This window comes from Trichophyton verrucosum (genome assembly GCF_000151505.1).
Source record: "Trichophyton verrucosum HKI 0517 chromosome Unknown TV-F-a-03g01.M13f1, whole genome shotgun sequence".
NCBI classification, from domain to species: Eukaryota; Fungi; Ascomycota; class Eurotiomycetes; order Onygenales; family Arthrodermataceae; genus Trichophyton; species Trichophyton verrucosum.
Window position 1 is genome coordinate 1 of NW_003315299.1, and position 22,769 is coordinate 22,769.

A 22,769-nucleotide genomic window follows, 5' to 3' on the forward strand; every position below is an offset into this window, starting at 1 on the left:
GGTACCCGGGGATCCCACTCTCTAATTTAATTTTTTTTTTTTTTTTTGATTGTTTTCCCGCTTCCTCCAGGCAACCAAGGAGTGCTCCAGGCCAAGAAAGGCCCCCATTGGACAGCCCCCTCGGCCTGCCGTTGGAGCCTTGGGCTTAGCGTGGAGGCAGGGAAACAGTTCGACCAAGGGCAGAGAAGGCTCCAAGCAACTTTATCACGGACTTTCCTGAGACAGCTGAATGGCCTCAGCAACCAAAACAGCCTCTGACTCAACCTGCAAGCCTGACATCAACCTTCACGTCTAGATGTATGCGGTTAGCGGTCGAGTCATCCCTAGTGTCCTCACGAGATCTACACAGGCACATTGGTGCCTATTTCTGCCCCCCACTACTAATCGCTAATTTGGGGCGGAGCTGCCACCGGGCAACCACAGCGATGTCCAGGCCTCCCTTTACGATTCCGCCTGGGACAATCCTGGGTGCCTATCTCGTGATTTCTCGGCTTGGAAGCCGTCAGATACCTCAAATGGAGCGAAATACACCTGACCTAAGTTATATGCACTGCCAGGCAACTTACGGTTTTGCGGTTTTGCGTTCAAGGGCACGGAGACCCGCAAATCCAGGCATTCATGATGCCCTGGTTCTACAGGCTTCCTCCTTCCTTCGGTCACATACATATATAGATGAATCATCATTTATATATCACCAAGTCTTCCTGTTCTTGCTTCCTATTTTTCATCTCACGAACACTCTTCATACAGCCTACCATAAAGCAAGAATCAAAGCTCATACTATCTGTTACTTGGACTGCTATACTACACTTTGTATATCTTGTTAGATATATATAAAGCTCACTGTCCCTTTTGCGTTGCGTTTTCTCACTAGGCAACCAACTGTTTTTACTTGCGGATCAACTCGACAGTTTGCCCTCATCTATACATAGGGCCATGCCGCAGGCTACTCACTGGGTCTGTTGTCGGTGTGGCTTTGGCCCAATGATTATCGACAGCTGCTCTTCCTGCCTAAACTGCCAGCACGCAGGAGCAAAGTCTCCTTGCTGCGTCCAGACATCACTCTCACTCCACAACCCAACCTCAATAATGCCATCGACAAGTTCATACCGCAGGCTATCAATAAATGACTCCATGGAGCCACACACATTACCTTCTGTCGTCATGCCTGCATTTAACTATAATCCTTCATTGCGACAGCGAGGAACATCTCTATACCTCTGTTGTGGCTGCGGTGATGGACCAAAGGTTTACGAGCACCATTGCCGATGCATAGTTTGCCAGCATGATGCCTGCGACGCTTGCACCTATATAAAATGAATGACTGACTACCTTGGAATGACACCTGAGACGAGATTTGGTATGTACATCTATGCGGGTCTTCATTTGTTAAAAATGCGGCTTGCTAACTTGTCATTAGATGTACTTTTATGTTATTATGATGCATACTCACCCTGGATGACTGACGTTGCACTCCTTATTTACTGTTTTCAATTTTGATATTTGCGATTAATCTTCAGCTCTGAAGAGACTGTTGCTGGGAAATGGTCCCATCACTGCTGCCTACTTCTTTTGGTTGTTATCTCCCATCTTACCTTTTTGAGCGTTGCGATTGAGCGGATGATTCTGTCTGCACGGAGGGCACTCACTTGCCTGTACCGACGAGTTTTTCATTTTCTACATACTTATATATCATAGCGACGGATTGCTGGGTTGCTTACATGAGGATTTCATTTATTCCTTTTCACCATAGCTTATAGACAAATTCGATTTGATTAAAGAATATAACAATTATTTTCTTGCAATATCTCTTGTCTTACCTTCACCGTAACTCGACGCCTCAGGAGCGTCAAGCGAGTATTGTGGAACTGGCATGGCTTAGTCCCTTAGTGTTCCCGCGAAATGTGAAGAGTGTAAAATGCTCCTCAAGGCTATTTTCAGCCTCGTGGTTGCCTTGAGGCAGCAGACACTAGCTAGTGAATTAGTCACTTCAACTAGTTAACTAGTGCGCCTGCGGTTTATCCCTCTCCAACCCCACGCCCGGCGGAAAAGGAGTTGACTCAACGAGCAAGCAGGGGTGTCACTAGGCAGCAAGGGAGAGATAACCAACGCCAATCCACAGTCTAGCGGGAACCGAATCGATGCTGGTGCAAATCTCCTGCCCTGAAGGATGAGGTCGTGCAGAGGCCGCTGATGATGAGTATTCTCCCTTCGCTATTCGCTGACGGTAACTCAATTAGTTTAGTTATCTGCTTACCTCAGCCTCCTTGTTGGTGGAACCGTGGACATTTGGGGCTTGTGGCTCTGAGGCTTATATGGGGCGCTCAAAGGTTGATAGTTACGCCAAAGAAAATAAAATTTATCAAGGCTCATTTGTACTCCGTAGTTATGGGTAAAATCAACCAAGTTCTCTGGAGACACAAGACGATCCATTAGTTATCGCCCGTGGAATGAAACCGTAGAATTGAGTTCATCCATACTCCGTACTGGGCGTAACAAGAGCCCATTGACCTTGGTGGGCGCTTTGGAAGACCCTTTCCGACTACAAGGATGCATCAATGTAGTCGACCCTGCAGACGGAGTAATAACAGGCCTGTAAGAATCCATCTCGTAGCGCTTAACTGGGAGACTGCATGACTGCGCCCGCAGTTGGATCTGATGATTCATATTTGTTGGAGACGAGCCTTCTCATACGGGTGCATACGGAATACTCCGTGTAGGCGGTACGGAGTATAGATTTCTTATAGCCTCGGACTGTTTTCATCAATTTCACAGCAACACCATACCCATGCTGCCGCCCACTCCGGCCAGGTCGAGGAACAATGCTGGTTCGGTGTCCCTGTTTCCTCGCTGCAGGAGAAAGGGCACAAGACCAACATCTATGGTGCAGGATTCCACTAGTTTGCTGCGAGAATTAATTGACCGTTGAGCAGGGGGATGCTCCTCACCGCAGTTGGCCCAGACAACAGGCTATTGATCCCAGGAATTAGAGGCAGCTGACGGATTGCTGCCTCATCGTTTCCATGGACCTTCTGGAAAAGTTCTCCTTGCAGGAACTGCCCTTTGTCGTCCGAGTTGCCCAATTTCCGACGTCAGGTAAGCCTTGTCACGGCGGCCAGGGATGATAACTGGGCATGTGGTCATCCAACCTGCCCATTCAACATCATACGGCTGCATCGAACATCTGCATTCTATACTCTGCCGCCTCGTCCATCCTTCTCCTTATCGTCCTTGTATATTGTATGTATGTTGCCGTCATTGCCGTCGTTGCCGTCGTTATCGTCTTCGTCGTCAGTTGTTTTATTGCTGCTGCGTTCGTTCGTTCGTTTTCTTTGCATGCAGATCAAACATGGATGTATGCTTACCTAAGCAATTACGTCGGTCCGTTTTATCCGACGGGGTGAGGCTGCTGACTAAGCCATATCTATGGATCCAACTTATCGACGGCGAGAGGAATTGACGGCTCGACGTTTCTTGCTGCAGACCAGCTGCGACAGCGGAGAGATAATCATTGTTCCCGAACACCCGTCGCCATGGCGTTTGTGCCCAATCGGTAGTACTAGCAGCTCTAGTCGCTAAATCCCTGAGCTCCGTGCCCAGAACCGTTGCATTGAACCCACTTTCAGCCCTCCCAGACGCCCCGAAGGAACGCTCCTTTAACCATGTCTTCAACAACGCCCGTCTCCCACCTCCCCCAGTCCGAGATTGACGCCATAATCCGTACGAAGAGAAAAGTGCGCGAACCGAAGGCATGCTACCCGTGCCATACCCGAAAGGTCAAATGCGATCGCAACTTGCCTTGCGACGGGTGTGTAAAACGAGACCATGCAGATCTATGCTCCTATGAACGCCCCTCCAAAAAGCGCCATGTGAATACCCCTCCTCCCCACGACTCCGAGGACATGTCGAAAAATCTTGAGGGCTCTGGAAATGTCTCGGTTGGAGACGTTGAAATGCATGGTATGGCGGCTGAGCAGGAGAGAGTATCGATATCACGGGCTGAGTGGGAGAGCGTTTGTTCAAAGCTGAAAGAGATGGAGCGCGCCATGTCCTCGCTCCGAATGGAAATGGAAAAGGTTGACAGTACTGCATTGGTGTCACCGGAGCCTCTTAGCGAACAGGCCCGCCTCCCTCGTGACGAGCCCTTATCAGATCGTGAAGGAATTCATGCAAAAAATGTGTACGGTGGGGGCACTGTTCATCTGGGATCTAGATCAGTTCTTGCTTATCTGCTTGGAGGGTCACCCAAGGAAGCCACTCAAGCATTATTGGAGGGAGGCATTCTTCCAAAGTTAGGTCTCGATAATGAGACTGCTACATATCCATTTATTGACCTCTGGTCCTCCGATTCAACCACATACGACATCAGGTCTGTTTGTGCTGCTATTCCAGATGATAAACAGTGCCGCAGGTAAGCAATGATCGTGTTTAATACGTGGGAAAACCCAAGTTTAACAAAGGTAACCTAGACTGTTCAAGTACTACCGTGATATCGCGGCATTGATCTACCCTGTACTTTCTGATCTTGATCGGTTTGAGGAGAACTTAGAGCTATGTCTTCGGAACAGGGCTGCTTTTGGGATTAGCGAACATGACGGTGATGAGCTGAGTAAGCCTTTTGGTATGCCCACAGCGTTTGTGGGCTTGCTATTCGCTGTGCTAGCCGCAGGCTGCCAATCGTCTGATATGCCAGGAAAGGAACGTGAATTGACTTCTCAGGTATATGGTATGTATGGTGTTGTGTTTTCCGGCTAGATAAGCTGAGTTGCTAAATTCCCTCCTAGTTTGCTGTGCTTATCAATTTTTACGAGCAACAAACTTCGTATCACGACCAACTTTGGATGCGATACAGACTCTCTTAATTATTGGGAATGTCCTTTCATATAATATGAACCCTGGGGTGTCATATATACTTTTGGGTATGTGTGTTCTCGTTCAGTTGCATTAATCTGTAAGACTTTTACTAACCTTTCTTAAGGAATGAGCCATCGAATGGGCATGGTTCTCGGCCTCCAAGTTGAGTCGCATAAATTCTCACCCGCTCAGCAGTATGCCAGACGGGTTGTATGGTAAGTTGAATATGGTCTTCGAGCTTAGTGCTGGTACATATATAAGATGGTTTGCTAATTGGACCTTTATAGGTGGGCAACCGCGTGGCAAGATAGTCACTTCTCGCTATCATACGACAGACCATCTGCAATGGCATTTAGCCACCCAGATATTCCCTACCATCCAGACTCGCAGCCTGGAAAGAGATCTTTCTTTGAAACCATCTGCCAACTTATAGCCTTAACCTTAAACATAGTTAAAAGTCGCATGCTTTCAACAGGCTCGCAGGTTCCGTTTTCCACCATACAGACATGCAGGACGGAGCTCAAACGAATATTGGCCGATACAGCGCCCTATCTTCGTGATCCTTTATGCTGCGTCTCGTCTAACCAGAATATTGAGAGACTGGGCCTAAAGTTGCACTCCTCGTACCTTACATCAGAGATCTGTCGTCCCTCGCTAAGGCCAAATGCTGATCTCAACGATGCTACAACTATTGCACTACGAAAAGATTGCATTGCTGCTCTATCGCGGACGGTAGAAGCGTACGTTGAGATGTACTCAGTGAACCGCCAAGCTGCCCGATCATGGATCGGCCTTCAGCGGGCCATTAGTAGCGCCTTTTTACTGGCCGTTGTTGGTGAATCCAAGACCGACCCAAATATCTGGACTTTACTCCGGCGATTAGAGGGTGTCCTTACAGAACGTGCAAAAGAAGACGACATCTCACCAATGAGTCCGAAAGCGGGAGCTGAGAGTTCCCCTACTTTTGCCGCAAGTTCATCAAACATGGGATCTCTAGAGAGTGCTTATGATCCCGCTGCCGCGATGGCGCCAAATAAACAAGCTACGGATATACCCACAGACACAGAAACACAATGGGCCAAGCCACTAATCAAGTCCCTACGTGCCCTTCAAAAGTTAAATGCAGCATTGTTGATACACCTCAGGCAGCATGGCGTCATTACTGGGTCTGTTAGCGGCTTCAATCCTGCTCCAATATACACTCAACCCGTCACGGGAGGTGTAGGGGCCTCGGTTGCTGCCTCTACGAGATCTGGCTCAATTCCACCTCCTACCCCAGAGAGCTCTGCCAGTGGAGATTGGAGTTTCCCAACCCTAGTTGACCGCGCAGCAGAGTACATAGATCCACCCTTATGGCCGTGATCTTTCAGGTTAGCTTCTTTATTATGGTTATCTCGGTGCAATATCAACTTGCAACATACTGCACTCGTCATTATATTCATGAGCGACGGATATACATATCCTGTTTTTCATTTATCCCGCAACGGAACCTGGAGTTCTTTGGCGTTGATACTTGTTTTTATCTTCTCTGCCCGGCCACGAAGTCACAGGCTTGTCTCTAACGCATGTATTTGGAGGGTTTTCTATATTAGCGGGATTTGGAGCCTGAATATGGTATGCAGACCAATATATTGTTGCATCCTCTCTATAAGTTCTTATAATAATGCCCCATAATTAGTGGTGATCAGGAAACAGATAGGTTAACTGGGCTGTTAATGGTAGACAGGGATCGATATTGAAGTAGCGAGACAGGATATACCGCCATGAATCATCAGTAAGTTCATATTCATAAGTTTAGCAATTCATAAAAATGCTTTTTTGGTAATGCTCCAACGGCATCAGTCTATGGTCAGGAAGTGGCTGGCATAATATATCATCCACCAGGGCCTCGTTGAGGACTTCGCCTTCGAGTTGTCCTTGTCGACCGGAGCCGACTTGGTTCTGGTATGTCAGAACGAGGCCGCGCTTCGTGAGCAGTGCTAGACTCAGGGTTTCTGGGCATAACACGAGGTATCCGGTATCCCGCCTTACCTAGGGCGTGCTCAAGTAAATCATTGGCGTCTCCATCAAGTTCCATGCCGATATTTTGGGCATCCGGTCCGCTAGATGATGGTCGGTCAGGAACATCATCTGTCCATTCATCTACAGTCGTCGATTTCTTGGTTCCTTTGGCTGTAGACCTATGCCTTGATTTCTCATTATTGGAATTGGCAGAAGAATATTTTCCTTTGCGTGCCTTACTTGTGTCTTGGAACGACACTACTCTGGTCTCTTCCTCGACAGCCCAAACTTCGAGAGCTTTTGAAAGTAAAGTACCTGCAACTCCAGCACCAGCTGCTGCATCCCCACCAGTAGTGCCTAGTACTCGTACAGCTTCATGCAATGCTGTAACAGCGTCAGTCGTCCGATCCATTTCTAATAGTATTATACCACGGGCTGTGTGGAAGGATCCTATTAGACCTCTGTCTTCGTAACCTCCCACAGCGGACGCACCAGCAGACCTGACTGCACCTGCCCCTGCCCTGCCTGTATAACCGGTATAAATTGTCGTTGAACCACCAGCACCTATACGAAGGCATTCGTCAAACTCGGACAAAGCTTCTTCCAATTTTCCTAGTCGACGAAGCGCATGACCCAAATTTGCCCGGGTTGCCAACCAAGCACTGGGGTCACATTCTAGGGAAACAGATAATGCTAAAGCTTGCCGGAAGAGGTGAACAGCGTCTTCCAGGTTAGCTTCATGATATAAGACGACTCCAAGCTCATTAAGCACTAGAGGGTCTCCACCAGAGGGTCCGGGAATGGGGGGTTCTCCAGCGGAATTGACGCTTAAGGAGAGAGTGTTGCTAGTTGAGGGGGATCCTGAAGACATGGAATATGCAGCAGACAGATACTCATGTGCTAGAGCCATATTATTCAATGCCAGATGCTGCATTCCTAGGAAGAGCTGGGGTAAGTGGCTCCCTTGGAATAGTCTAGCAGCAGTACTATAGGCTGCAATAGCTTGGTCATGCTCACCCTCTGCAGCAAATGTATGCGCAAATCCAATCCAAGCTGGCGCCGAGTGAGGGTCGAGGAGGGAAGACTTGGAGAAGAATCGCCTGGCCTCAGCAATCTTCGAGACTGAGAGATAGTAAACACCAATGGCAAGGTAGGTATAAGGCTCCTCTGGAACATTATCTGATAAAGTATGTGCGAGGAGAAACAGAGCATTCGTAGCGCCCGTTTCGTAAAGACAGGCAAGATGGAGGGGGTAGACTGATGGGGAATGCCCAAGATTTTGACTTTGACTTCCCTGAGATACTAATGCAGACATTGAATCCGAAGCGGAGAGAATCGATGAGGTTAAAGAAAGCGCTTCCGGAAACCGACACTGAGTGTAGAGCGTTTCTGCGCGAGAGAGGAGGAGGTCTGAGTTATCTGCGAGGTTATAGTGAGTGGAGAGAGTCTCTATGGCATGGGACAATGCAGAACAGGACGAGTATTTTGATAGCCTAGTTGTATACAGCAACTTCGTGAATTCTGATGCTTCCTGAGAAAGGGAGACATCTGAGGACGGAGTTATTGAGTCGAAGTCCAGTGATTCTAAAAACTCAAGTTCTTCGGCTGGGGACATAAGGGAGTTTCTCATAAGCCGATCAAATGCCTCGAAGCACTGTACATCAATCCGTACAGCATCCTTATAGCAGTCTCTCGCGCGGTCAAAAGCATTTTGATTTGCAAAGCAGCACCCTCGTAGATAACACATGGCGGCCTCATATTTAATATGGTTGGCATCCTGGTACGCATCCGCATCGCTCTTATCCGTGCGAGATGGTATAGAGCGTCCGTTCCTAAGGGTGACATGGGAGCCGCCATTCAAGTGCGGCTTTTTTCGTCGGCTGGCACTCTGAATCAGATGGGTTGGGTTGTGTTCCCCAAGTATGGATAGCGCAAGATCGAATTTGTTCTGTTTGATATAGCAATGGGCAGCAAGGTATCGACATGATGAGTTCCGAGTGATGAGATCTTTCGTGGATAGAAGCGCTAAGGCTCGAGTGTAGTTGTTATTTGAAAAGTGCACTTGAGCAAGCCAATATGCGTCGTTATCACTGTCTTTATTCGAAGTTAGCCCCGGCGGCTCTCAGGTAGCTGTATTTAGAATTATTGTGCGTACTGGTTAAAGCAAGCACTTTATCACCAATATATACCGCTGAATCGTATTGCCCTTTATTCAAGGCGTCTTGCCTCCAGTTGCGTAGAAACTCCTCCATGGTTGTTTGCGGTTCACCGGTGAGAGCTCGTTGACATTGCACTGGTGCTAAGTGTTCGTTTTTCAGGAATAGAAGAAAGCGTATTCGGGAGGTCACTTTTCAACACAAGAAAATAATCACCCGCTTATATGCACGCATTCGCTTCGAAGACGCTACAACAATTCCTTCTATCCCTCGCCGTCCTCTGATGTCTCTTTGCTTCCAATGTGTTGTTGTTGACATTCGCGACGGGCAAAAAACATTGGATGCTTATGTAATTCAGCCTCTCAAAGTAGCTGTCCAATAAGAAGCTTCCGATAAAGAAAATCACGTGAATTATCGAAATCTTGGGCTTATCCATAATTCTTTTTCAGATTCAACGTCGAAGATATCAAAGTCGCGAGCTCAGAATTTCATTAACGCCAGAACAGACGCTCAAGAAAGCTATACACATCGAATACCTACTCATATTGTACATCTACAGCCGCCAAAATGTCTGAACGAAAGGTCCTTACCAAGTACTACCCACCGGATTTTGATCCGTCGCTCATCACGCGAACTCCCAAGCATCTACGGGCGTCAGGATCTAAGCTCCTGACTGTCCGCCTTATGGCGCCGTTCAGTTTAAAGTGCACTAATTGTGGTGAATATATATACAAGGGCCGCAAGTTTAATGCGCGGAAGGAAACTACTGATGAGAAGTACCTCAACATTACAATATACCGGTTCTATATCAGATGTACCCGATGCTCGAGCGAGATCACATTTAAGACGGACCCTAAAAACATGGACTATGTCTGTGAACGAGGAGCTAAAAGAAATTTTGAACCGTGGCGTCAGGCGAAAAGCGAGGAAGTGAGCGAAACACATGATGAAACGCTAGATCGTCTCGAACGGGAAGAAAATGAGGAGCTCGAGCGAGAAGAGAGAGATAAAATGCTAGAGCTAGAGGAGAAGATGCAGGATTCTAAGCGGGAAATGGCGGTAGCTGATGCTCTGGATGAAATACGATCGAGAAACGCAAGGATAGAGAGGGGGGAGCGTGGAGGAGGAGAAGAGTTGGCTTTGCAGAGGGCGAAGGCAGAAGCTGAAGAGGCGAAAGCTAGGGAGGACAAGGAGATTGAAGAGGCAGCTAAAAGGGCATTTATGACTGATGACGGCAATCGAGTTAAACGGCTTGTTGATGATGCTGATCAAGATACCGCAACTCCAACTGAAATGCCTCCTCCCTCGTTTAAGCGGGTAAAGAAGGCAAAAAAGCCATTTTCTGCAGGATTGGGTATAAAGAAGAAAGATCCCCTTGTTTAATATTTAAATGCATGATCTTCGGCGTTAGTGATGAAGGTACTCTGGCGAAGCGTTCATTAGCTTGATTAACTTGATTAACTACATATTTTTTTTATTGCGACGAAGAAAATTGGCCTAATGCCAGTTGGAATAAATCATACAAGAGCATCACAGTATCAAAACTCAAAACAAAACGTAAGAACATGAATAGCCTCCTTTCCTTCCAGAAGAACGCCATGCTTAACCCTTCTTTCTTTGCAGTGCCGATGAGCGAGGCCATATCAGACAGCCCACAAGATGCAAGAGATGTAGATAAATAAGAGAATAACAACAGAAATCACATATCACCAATAATACAATAGGCGAAGAGAAAAAGGTTTAAGAGGATGGAAGCGGTCAGACAAGGTTACACGTATGCCATCCATAAAGCATCACACTGGGCAAGGTTGTGAGGATTGACGGACCGAGAAATGAGGTCAATAACCGACTGGTTTGCAGGAAGATTTCCGTCTGGAGAACTTGTCAAGCTGGCTGCTCGGTTCACGATATAGTCGATATTGCTCTGCACCATATCCTTAAGCTGCTGTAGAACACGCTGCTGCGCGCTTGCCCACATCACAAGCTCATCCCGTACAAATATGCTGAGCTGCTGTTCCAATTCGAGCCTTGGTTCAGTGAGGCAGCGAGCGATAGCCATGATAGCACAAGCGAAGATGCCTTCCGTTGTCAACGGTCCCATCAACGTTTGGATGTTGGGAGTTAACCGGAAGGGAACCTGTTCTGGGTTGTAAAATATAGCCCTGGCAGAGTTCATTGCTGGGATCAACTCAGAGCTCCAAATATCGCCTGTCCTCCGAGAGATATGTATCTTGCTTGGGTATCGGTTGCCCATATGCATCACGTAAGTCATGAAGGCTATCGCAGCATACTGGTATGAGAATTGTCGTCGGAAGAGCCAGAAGTCGGCAAAGTTTGGATACGTCTGCTGGACATACTGCAAAAGAATGGTGTTGGGGACCCATTTCTTTTGGATAGCGTCGAAAATCTCGGTACGAAGGATTCCAGCCTGCTCGGGGGCCCGCTGAAAAGAGTTAGCTGAAGTTGGATTTGGGTTGTCCACATTTTGTACACTTACATTCGCTTTTGCTTCTGCCAGAGCTCGCATTTTCTCCATTGTGAACAGAACCGGCTCATCTTTGGCCATTCCAGTCTGGCGGCAGTGGTCTTCGTATATACCCTGCAAAGAGATATAGGATGGGTCATCCTTAACCAAGCGGATATGCGGTGCAAAAGGAACCATGAGTGGAAGGTGGAAGTAAATGTTGCGTCGACGGCTTTCCTTACGCTTCCTTAACACACAGTTGAAGATTCGGAATAGCTGAAGCATTCTCTCCTCACGACGACAGTGGCGGGCTGCAGGATGTTGGACAGCAAACGTGTGTAGGCTGCCATCATGGCCACGAATCCTCAAACGACGATGGCATACCCCAATTCCACGCACTAGATCAACGTGGGGGAGGAACCGATCAATGCGGACAAAATTTTGGTTCTTGTCATTATGTTCAAGATATTGTCCAGGAACTTCAACTTCATCAAATTTCATGAACTTGAATTCGCTAAGGTGAGACGAAAACGACTCCAAATGGGCATATTGTGGCCGGCGGTCCAGCTTCTCTTCAAACTTGTCCCTCCATCGTCGCAGCTTATGGATGTACTCGTACATGGTTGGTTTCTTGGTGACAAAATCGGCCTCGAACGACTTTCGAATGTGTGCAGGAAGAATCGTTTCTGCAAAACGGGTAATATTTGCTTCGGTAGAATGTGGAAGTTTGCAGTCTTGTGCATACGATGTAGGCATACGGCCCACATATGCAAGGCCATCATTGAGTAGAGCAACGATAAGTCTGTAAGCATCTTCATCAGGTGGGCATTTAAAATTCTTATGTATCTGGTCCACCATAGTCTCCATAGTCAAGGCAAGTAGAGGGAAAGCTGTTTTAAGACCTGCCATTGTTTCATCGGCATATTCCCAAGGTTGTTTATCCTTTTGAGCTGCGTCACCTTCATTAGGAGTTTGTCCGTTTGCCACTGGGGGCGTTGGCTTTGGAGACGCTACAGCCCTCGGTGAGCTCGAGGCCGCCGCAGCATCTGGAAGCATAGAAGACTTGGCCTCTGGGGAACCGCTCTTTGTTGTTGGAGATCCCGAGGCTTTTGCACGATTGAACTTTTCTTGTTTCTGCTCTTGTGACTTCTTGAGGCCTAGGTAATCCTCGCGGCTGGTCCTGAGCAAGAAGAAGAGTGACTGAGGATACAACTTGGCGATTTTCCCGAGAACTGCCTTACATAGCCTAGCCTCCCGGTGTGCAAGACTTGCAAGTAGCTGAGGTATGAAGGTAATCCAGTACCAAACAGGAGTATCCCCCTTGAAATTCTCGAACGCACTTGCAATTTTCCCTTCATCGTTGTCTTGGCTTAACAACCAGAGAATACGACTGAGGAGTTTCCTAGACTTGTGGTTTTTGTACAGGCCAGCGGCTTCAAGATAGCAGCTTATTGCATTGCAAGCCTGATCAATATCTGAGTGATCAGCTTTGAATCGTTGATCGCTGTACTGGCCCCACTCGGCCCAAGCCTTAGCCAGACGTAAGTCGTAGAATAAGGCTACCCCAAATGCCTCATTCGCCTCCATGTTATGGTCCAATTTCGCCAAAAACATACCCTTCAGGGTGTAGAATTCTGCCTTTTGCTGTGCGTTGAAGTAGTTGAGATTGGTGTTGTTGATGACCTCTAGTCCACTATTCAGCTCCTTCGGGTTCTGATAATGACACTTTGCTTGCTCTCTCAGCTTCAAAAAGGCTTCTTGAATCTCAATATTGGGTAAAGTGTAGATTCGGCTGAGTTGATTGATGCAAACTTCCGGCATCTGGTGTTTCCGTGCAACATGAGCAAATCTGTTGATTATCCAGGCAGTCTCGTGGTAGCCTCGGAAGGCGTACGAATTGCTTGCCACATTGTTGGTCTGAGGAGGGAGAAGGCTAAGGTATGTGGAATTGATAAGTTGGAAGATATGTTGTCGCCAAGTGACAAGGTCCTGCCAGGCATTGATATCATCCCATACATTAGGTAGCCTATCTCGCCATGTGGTAAGAAGGAGTTTCAGTTCGGCAGATTTTGTATCCATGTTGCGCTCGTTGGTCTGCGAAAGGCTGGTGCAGATAACGCTGGCATCATGAAGCTCGACAAGTTGTTGGAAATTCTGTAAGATGGGAATGTGGGCGTTGGTGATCCGCTTTGGAAGCTGGTGCCATTTTCGAATCGACAGTTGAATAGATTCATCACAAACATTATTGAACTCCTGCAAAGTCTCTTGTTTCGTGTGGAATTTTAATAAGGACATGAAGGCCTGGAAAAAGGTGCGGCGTGGAGTGGGTGCATCCGAAACCGACTTTAGAAGAGAGTCAATTTGTTCACGATTGGTGTCACCCTGCCAATTCTCCAGGTTTCTCCAAGTGGCCTCCAGAAGCAGGTCGTTGAAATTCTCATGTTTCGCAAAATCGGTCAGGATATCCCACTGTTGGAGCTTTTGTGCGCAAATCATCCAATGATCTTCCCAAAGGAAGTACTCGGCTTGAGCGAATGGAATAGAGCCGGTGCGTGCCTTTACCTGAGCCGACTCGTATAATTGTTGTGATTTATCCCACATCCCTTGTTGTTCGTAAGAAAGAGCAGCATTAGTTTCGACGAATTTGCAGCGCCTTCTCCAGGTACCATAAAACATGTCATCTTCCTGCAATCCAGCATATATCTCAACAAGAGCGTCCAAGTTGCTCTCTCGAACCACTGGCGTGTCAATGACCGGATCAATCGCATACCGTTCAAGAGCGATAGCAGCCATATACCATGCATCAAACGTGCGGCTGAGGAACTTCATGACGTGGGGAGGTATCTTGAAGCGAGGACTAGCTCTGATAACTCCCTCAAGAAGCGCCTGCACAACATTGGGCCGTTCGTCAATTTGTCTATGGTGATATTCACGCGTGAGAAGTGATACCATCCCTTTTTCCAGATCAATTCGCTCGTCTCGTGTCAAAGAGGCCCAGCAGATCGTGAATAAGCTAACCCAGACTTTGTATGCAACTTCAGGGTCCGCGTGTTGAAGCTCAGTAAGTGGCTCAAGAATATCGCGGGCTTTAACATCCCCAAGTTCCGCAGAGAATTTCTTCTGTTCTGCAACTAGAACTTCCAGGTGGTTATCGACAACAACATTCTCCTTAGCTGGATCTTTCTCAGAATGCCCATATATGAAAGATGTAGGAGGAATTGTGAAGTCGTCTGGGTGTAGCTTGACTGATGCAGACATATCAACTGATCCCATCACCAGCTGCGAAGCTTGAGTGAGCCAGAATGACTCCGCAAGGGTGTCCCAGTTCTGTGAAGTCAGAACGTAGCTCAGGCGAGTGTTGGCAGATCGTGTTAAACTCTTGTCAAATATTGACATGAAACGAGTTCGCATATCAACGTCTTGAGCCCTTGTACCAATTAGGAAAGCATGTTCTAGCCTGACCGTGAGCTCAGTTCGTGTGATCTTGGGGTCTTCATAGACTCGAATGACAAGCTCCAAAAACTTCCCAAGCATTGTTGAGTCGGTCCTTGATTCGAAAAGCAGCATCTTATGAAGAACTGCTGTTTTCTCTTTTAATGTAGGCCAGGATTCCGTGGGCTGGAAGATCCAGTTCTCTACCATCCCTAGGATCTTGGTACAAAGAGGAATATTCTGAGACCTCTCAACCAATTGCGCCAACACACTCAAGAAAGGCCTTCTTTGATCACCCAAATTTGACATCCGAACGGCGATCAAATCGATAGTTTTCGAGATCAGATCGATGCCAATCTCTACTTCATAGGGGTCGGGCACTTGTGCCTGTTGTTCCGCAGTCCGATTTGCTACTGGTGGGTTATTGTTGAAAGAAGCGACGTGGTCCTTTGCAAGCTTTTGCGAAAAAATCTTCATGACATGGGGTATATGCTGGTCCATCTCCGCAGGTTGACATTTCGAAAGTGTCCAGAGAATATTAATTCCAGCGATATAGTTGCCACTTGAAATTGACTCAGTGGCGACCGTTGAGAGGAAGGTTACAAATTCAGCAGACGGCTTATCAACATCCATACCACCCTCTTCTTCCACTGGCTCTTCTTGTGGCAGCGCATCCAAAACTCTCTTGATGGGTGGTGGTAACTTTGGAGAAATGTCCATCTCCTCTTCGCCACCATGTAAACAATCCTGGATTTCGGGGTTATCGGATCGTAGAGCCTTTTCCACAAGATGCTGGATGGTAGACATGCGGTCAAGAATCCAGCTGTTCGGTTTTCCGGCCAAGAGAATACGTAAAACCTGGAGGGAGTTGACCATGGCCGTGATATGCTTTTCGTCGGGTTTCTCAGCCTTTTCGCTGCATAAAACAGGCTCTAGAGTTTTTTGGTAAAGGTCAATATCCACATCAGGCCAGTACTCGGGAGAGAGGAATCGTCGGAGCAAAACCACTGATTTCTTGCAAATTTCACCATAGTTATTCAGCGCTTGGTGAGGCTTTGGTGGCAGTAGATCGCGGAACCGCGCTGCAGGTACAGAGAAGCGATCAACAAGGCTGCAGACAAAGGTAACAAGGTACTTGATAAGGGGCGTCCTCAAGTCGAGGGGAATGGTGTATTCCGGACGCTCTTTCTGTGGGAGTGGTGTAGTACTCATTGATGGTGACGCTTGCATCTCGGCCAATTTTCGTTTCGCTGAGTTTGGTGAAGTCGGGTCTCGCCATCCAGTCACTCGCTTCTCTTCCCAGATCCAAATAAGGTTGATCAAGTGTAAAACGAGCTTTCTGCTATCAAAAGAGACATTGGTTGGTCCTGCAATCTTGACAAGTGATGGGATTATGAGAGGGATGAAGTATTCGCGGGACTCGTAGAAAAGATCGGGCTGTCGGACAAGGAATTGCAGTATGCTCATGACCTGCTGTAAGTTTGCTGTCTCTTCCGTTAGAATGCGACGAGGACATCTGGCCCACACTGGGAAACGAGGGTCGGGGCCGGAGAGAATTCTCTTTGGAAGAGAAGGCGCCAGGATTTCCAATGCCTGGGTAACTAGAGATTTTCCCTCATTCTGATGAGCTCTCAGCAAAGCGACATAGATTTGGACGACAATCTTTGAGGGCGTTTCATAATGTGCAATGAAATAACTGATTAGTACGTATGCTCCGTACTTGTTGATGGTATCCTCGAGACGAATGTAGCTCCATGCAAACTTTATGATGTCTTTTCTACTTTCTTGAACAATGCCATGGTGATATTTTATAAGCAATGCGGAAAGTTGAAGAAGCTCCATGCGGGAATGGTCTATCCCAGGCTGACCAGATTCTTCGCTAAGATCACCCAGCTGTGGTTTCCATAGTCGGTTGTGGATAAGATCGGTTAAACTCCGATCAAGAACTCCCGTACCAGGGGTTGGACTGTCCCAGGTATTCTTCACATCCATGGCAAGTATGGGATTAACAAGATGATGGAAGGCGTAAGTTTTCAATTTCTGGGATGAGGTACGCTGGTTGTAGAGATCTAGGCAGCGAGAAATTACGGACCTCCGGTAAGCAATGGATGAGTTTGTGATAATGTACTGGTAGAAAAATTTTGGCAACGTAAGAGTTGTCTTCAATTCACCAGCAGATATCTTGTCGATAACATCGAACAGGAAATCAAGGTCATCAAGGGACTGCGAAAGATGAATTGTGAATATTTCCAACAGCTGATCTTGGGCTTGTTCGACTCTCAACCGCTCGTCTGGAGGGAGCCTGTCATTACGCAGCTTAGAATTCAAGTCTCGGCCACTGTTCAAGAGGTGTCGCTTCAAGTCAGGCTGGGCATTCAAAAATCCCTTAGTAGCTTCATGAGAGCAAATCGAATGGACAAAGTAGATTCCATTAATTGCCGCGGTATTTTTGCGGGGGGACTCTTCTTGTAAGAAGGCGAGTTTTATTAATGTTTCGGAATCCGCAAAAATGGTTGAACGCAATGCTGAACTCTCGGGGCTTGCTAGGAGATGACCGAAGAATCTCCCGTGTTTTTCTTCCTGGAACTTGGCCTGCATGAAAATCCAGCTCTCTCGGGGATATCGATTGAGGTATTTGAGTAATGGCTTTCTGAAAGGGCTGCTAGATGTCCGTCTCAACCGGTCTTCCAAGTACAAGACTTTGTTAACAAGGTTCTCCATGAATGAGGTCGCAGCTGCTGGAAGAAGGTGGAAAATATTAAAGATAGCAGCAACAATTTTCATGGGAGAATTCTGTTCAACAAGCCCGAAAGATGCTCTTTGCAAGATGTTTTCATCAGCAATGACTCTCATGTGGTCCAGGAGCCGTGATCCTATTTCAACTTTGAAATAGTTCGTCAGTAGGGTGAGAAGGCGAGCTAATCCATCCAAACCAGCAACACTCAAACGTTTGGGGTCCTGAAGGTTCATTAAAATTGGTCGAAGGCCGTTCTGAAGTAGGTCCTTAGGCAACTTGTTGGTCTGAGTGAGAACATCGCGAAGGCCAGAGTTCGCAGCTTCAATAATCTCGGGGGATCTTGAATACAACGACTTGAAAAAACAAGCAATGATTCTAGCGCGGCTATGGCTCTGTGGACCGCTTGCAAAGTCGGGGAAACCCATGGCCATTGACAGAAGACGGAGACAGGAGACACGAAGGTTAACGATCTGCTCAGCAGTCTTGAACTCATTTGGTTTGGATGCTAAGGCATCATCGTCCACGTCGGCAAGGGCCAGAGATTCCATTAGCAAACGGTTGAGCTGATCATTAAATGTGACGATGTTCTGACGAAGACCGAGGCAGTATGCTATCGCTTCGATACAGCCAATCTGAGTAGGGAAGGGTAAAGCACGGAGTGGCTTGTTGAATATTGGCATCAAAAGTCGGTCTTTGACGGGAGTAATTAGCTCATGAACTTCCGCACCCAAAGTTGTTGCAAGAGTCGCTATTCCACTCTGGGCAGCCTGACGAACATGTTTGTTCATATGGGATAGTTCATAGCTCAATACGCCGCACAAGGCCAACACTCGGCCCCGTTCGTTTTTCAGCTCCTCTTTGGAAACGCCCTCATTGCATTTCCGGAGAATCAAGTCCATTGTCTTTTGGGCTTGGGTTCGAGTAGCTCCCGGGAAATCAGATGGCGTGTCTTTAATCACGTACATAAGGGCTCGAATGAATTCAACTTGCCGGTCGATCAACCAAGCGTTTCCCAAGTCTAGTTCAGTAACGAAAAGATGTATACCAAGGCTTCCAGCAGCCTTTGTGAACCACTCCTCATCATGACAAGCATGGCAAAGCGTTCTACCGAGATGGGGGAAGAATGGGAGTTTTCCTGCCTTCTCTGCAGAGCCGAATATAACAACGGCAGCACTTCGGACGTTGAAGATAACCTCTTTAGCGGCGTCACGAACCGCGGGATTTTCAGAGGCTAAACATTCAACCACAGCATCAGCAAGAGTCCTTGTATCCAGATACAAGGGGCCTTCGCCCAGCGACACGCTGAAAGGACGACGTATATGCCGTGATTGTGCTAGAGACCTTCCGATTTCAATAATGGTAAAATGGCGGCAAACATCAGCTAGAAAAGCGGTTGCAGATTGTTTCAAGTGCGGGATTGTAGATGCAACTATGCAAGCCTTCAATAACTTCTTGAGGGTGGTCTCTTGTGCAAGTCTCTTTGAGGAGGAGCATTGACGATCAGACTTCTCCAAGATATCCACTGTCCCAGAGAACTTCCCATCTGCTAGATCATTGGCCTGAAGGCGTAGGAGTGTTGCCAGGTCATCGGGTGGATGCTCGAAACCAATATAGAGCTTGAGCTGAGAGCTCAGCATGCGGTACGCTTGCTTCTTGTAGAATAAATCTGCCTTCTGCACAGTCTCGGATGCATTGGCTGCAGGAGAGTCAAGTAACTTCCCTAGGGCAAGGTCAATTCCGATATCGAGAGGAAAGGCCCTATCCTTATTAGACCCAATAAGTTTGATATCCATGCTCGGTGTATCATCGGAGTATTGTTGGAATGAGAGCTCAGGAGGGTGATTAAGGAATTTTCGATTTCGCCCACCAAGCTTCCCAAGAATTCTCATCGTGGTGTGGGCATGGAAGTGGCTGTAAGGGTTTGGTCGGAGATGATCCCAGAGAGCAGTCATAAGCTCGTCCATTATCGGAGCCATAATTGGATCCAGGTAATCGGCAGTCAGGTTGTCAACACAGAGCTCAAGGGTTCTAAGACCTTGGCTGACAAGATCTGACCCTGCCCGGAGAGCAACAACTAACGGCCTCATGAGATAGCTTAGATAAGGAAGCAAGTGGCTAAGTCGTGCTGGGACAGTCAGCGTCAATTCCACATATAAATCACGTTCCTGTGTCTTCCTAGCGCCAAGTAGAAGATTATTGAAAGTTTCCAGTAACATCTCCAGCAAGGGCAGTAATTCTTTGTAGAGTAACTCAAAGCGTCCACCTCCAATACTTCGGAAAAGGGATCTGAGAAGCAGGAAATAATTCATCCGCTCTTCTGCAGTCACAGAATACTCAATGCACTTGGCAACAATCTTGGTGACGTGCGGGTGAAGTACCTGTTCGTTCTGTGCCGAAAATAGTGTGACAGCCATGAACGAAAGCTTGAACATTCTCAAGAGAATCCGGGAGTTGGCGACATCCGCAGACCCAACTTCATGGATGTGTTCCATCAAGTACTGTAGAGTCATCCCAGCAACGGCAGGAGATGTGGCTTCGCTCGCGAGAAAGAATTGCGGGAGATGAAGCAGGGCGCTGTGCTCCAGCATAAGGCTGTGCAAATAGGGAATCTCACTCTTGAAAACTTCATGGAATGCCGCAGTATCAACACAGTGAAAGATAGTCCCAAAGCTTTCAAGAAGCTCCTTTTCCTCGGAGCTCATGTGTCGCATATACTGGCTAGAGAGAAACTCAAGAGGGCTTGCATATTGAATCTCAGGCTCCTTGCTATCCGCACCATAATATCTGAAAAGTCCCGCACCTTCGTGGAAGAGTTTTTTGATAATACGGACTTCTTCAGCATTGTATCCAAACGAGACTTCTGCCCAGTTAACAGGTGTGTACGATGGGTCTAGTTTTAGATCCTCTGGGTTGCAGCTCTTTAGCTGATAGAACAGACCCTTCAAACCAGTAATAAGAGTCTTAAACAAGAACTTATTATCATTGACAGGGTCAGCATTCCTATCTCTGGGATTGGTGGCTTTTATCGGTGCTGCAGTGAATATATCAATCTCGTCCCAGTCCGGAGGATGGTTCTTATCAGCAAGGTATCCTTCTGACAAATTATCTGCATTCTGCTTGACGAGCTTCGATGCCTTAACCGCATTGTTGTATTGATAGTTCATGGTGGCGAACTTGTCCCCAATAGCATCCAGAATCATGATAAGGAAGTACCGCGCCTCCTTCTTATTCTCCATGCTAGCTATTTTCTCGGCCATGTTGAGGAGCAGCTTCGCGCTCATTGCCTGAAAGCTAGTTCCAGGAAGATCATCATGAAGATTCCTAGTGTAGACTTCGAGAGTACGACGAATTTGGTCCCGAGTAAGGGATTCGCGCACATGGTGTATCAGGTCGGCTAACATGCTGTAAGCTAGTGGCCTGAGCGCCTCATACACCGTAAGACCATCACCGATCAATGTCCGCTCGTCTAAGAGGTCGTCAAGCTTTTCAAGGAATATCTTGCGGTAGTTGAAATTGATGATATGGCGGATTGCGACTAAGAGCTCCTTCCTCGCACTGGACTTCTCCCTGGGACAATCTTGCAGCAAACGAACGACGACTCCAGGCAAAGAAGGAAGGAAATCCTGGAGGTGACTTGCATAAACTCTTAGTAGGTAGGCAAGGAAACTCATCGTCTTGACCTGCAGGGTGATGAATTCCCCAAAGGCGGCTCTGTTCTTGATATCTTTGCTGACCCCGGTAAAAATCTTCCCCTGCGCTCTGGCTTCGTTGTGGGCCTTCTCTTGCGGCCGCGCTTGGAGAAGTAATATCCCCTTTATAAGAGGAACAAACACCTTCACGTTGGTGGTTACAGGGTGGCGGTGTATCTGGAAGATCGAGACGACGATGATAGGACACTCCGCAAGCACCTTGAACGAATGCATACCCTTCGCTAACATTTGGTTTGTTTGCTGCTGCTCAGGTCCCAGGTCAGATACAGAAGTAGCCGGAGAACTAGGGCGTGGGGACTGGAAGTTCTGAGCCGCCGTGTTGGGTGTCGAAGGCATTCCAGGAGTGGAAGTCTGGGCCTGAGGGGTATCAAAAGTATCTCGCACAACCTGCGGCATCCCTTCAAACATGTTTTGGATGAGCTCCAGAAAAGCTTGAACTCGTGATTGCGTCGCCCTGATTTGTCGTCGTTGGAGGTCCATGATAGTTTTCATACAGATGACGGCATTATCCTCGTTCTCATTTCTCACAAGTTCTATGAGCAGGTCAACCATGTCACCAGCATATGGCTCAACTTCCGGAAGCTCTAGAGGTAGGCGATGGAGGATCTCTAGGATACAGTTCCGTAGTTTCTAAGTTCAAAGTACGCCCGGTCAGTTCCAGTTTTATGAAAGGGTATACCACTCTCCCATGGACAGATTCTCCTCACTAACCTGCTCAAATGAGAGACTGATAAACACCGGTTCCCCCTTTAGCACTTTCTTGAACGCCGGCCATAGTTTCGCCAGGAAAATGGGGTATGTAGCGCCCGAGCACAGATGCTCCAGGGAGTCACGGATCTCAACCGCAGCTGCGCATTTTAATTTAGTTTCTACAATGTGAAAACGCGTGTCTTCTGTTAGCAAACGATAGCTCGACATGGCAAGATCCCTCCTACAGTATACAGGCCACTAACCAATGTTTGGATCGCCTAGTTTCGTCACGTAGGCGTCGAAGTTTCGCTCAATCGATTCGCGTTCCATGATTGCGCGCAGCCAGAATTGGCATTCCCGGGGCAATCGACCTTGATATCAACCGGGTGCCAGGCCCTCAGGCCGGCTAAAATCCTTTCAACGCCCACAAGATGACAGTTCCCTGGTCCTCCAGCTCGACAGGCCTGAGGAGGGTCTTAAGCAATTTGGAAGCCTGTGAAGAGGGCCGTAGGAGGTTTCGCGGCCGTGAAAAAAAAGACGGAGGAGGAATTAGAGGGTAAGAGAGGTCGTCGGTGTGAGTATGCCCGGAAAATAAGATGTAACGAGGATCGGGCGGCCGGTAGAGTGGAGGGACAAGGGCCTGGATACTGAGGTGAAGAATGTTGATAAGTGAATTAAATGAATTTCTCTAAAGACCATCTGGACCTGGGGGATCGCGCCCGCAA

General features: G+C 47.6%; 5 protein-coding genes across 5 annotated transcripts; 3 read left to right on the forward strand and 2 right to left on the reverse strand.

Moving 5' to 3' along the window:
- Window positions 1-3,662: 3,662 nt before the first annotated feature.
- TRV_05915 (C6 finger domain protein, putative) lies at window positions 3,663-4,755 on the forward strand (the record flags this gene model as incomplete). Its single annotated transcript, XM_003019973.1, has 2 exons — window positions 3,663-4,411; window positions 4,470-4,755. 2 exons carry the CDS (start codon window positions 3,663-3,665, stop codon window positions 4,753-4,755), a joined length of 1,035 nt encoding a protein of 344 aa, XP_003020019.1.
- A 225-nt stretch (window positions 4,756-4,980) lies between these two features.
- On the forward strand, window positions 4,981-6,216 carry TRV_05916 (fungal specific transcription factor, putative; the record flags this gene model as incomplete). Its single annotated transcript, XM_003019974.1, has 2 exons — window positions 4,981-5,069; window positions 5,142-6,216. The coding sequence occupies 2 exons, from the start codon at window positions 4,981-4,983 to the stop codon at window positions 6,214-6,216; spliced, it is 1,164 nt and encodes a 387-aa protein (XP_003020020.1).
- A 432-nt stretch (window positions 6,217-6,648) lies between these two features.
- On the reverse strand, window positions 6,649-9,107 carry TRV_05917 (uncharacterized protein; the record flags this gene model as incomplete). Its single annotated transcript, XM_003019975.1, has 3 exons — window positions 6,649-6,833; window positions 6,886-8,880; window positions 9,011-9,107. 3 exons carry the CDS (start codon window positions 9,105-9,107, stop codon window positions 6,649-6,651), a joined length of 2,277 nt encoding a protein of 758 aa, XP_003020021.1.
- Window positions 9,108-9,578: 471 nt separating this feature from the next.
- On the forward strand, window positions 9,579-10,394 carry TRV_05918 (uncharacterized protein; the record flags this gene model as incomplete). The annotated part of the gene is made up of 1 exon (XM_003019976.1): window positions 9,579-10,394. One exon carries the CDS (start codon window positions 9,579-9,581, stop codon window positions 10,392-10,394), a length of 816 nt encoding a protein of 271 aa, XP_003020022.1.
- Window positions 10,395-10,779: 385 nt separating this feature from the next.
- On the reverse strand, window positions 10,780-22,374 carry TRV_05919 (uncharacterized protein; the record flags this gene model as incomplete). Its single annotated transcript, XM_003019977.1, has 3 exons — window positions 10,780-21,984; window positions 22,066-22,223; window positions 22,308-22,374. The coding sequence occupies 3 exons, from the start codon at window positions 22,372-22,374 to the stop codon at window positions 10,780-10,782; spliced, it is 11,430 nt and encodes a 3,809-aa protein (XP_003020023.1).
- Between the last annotated feature and the right edge of the window lie 395 nt (window positions 22,375-22,769).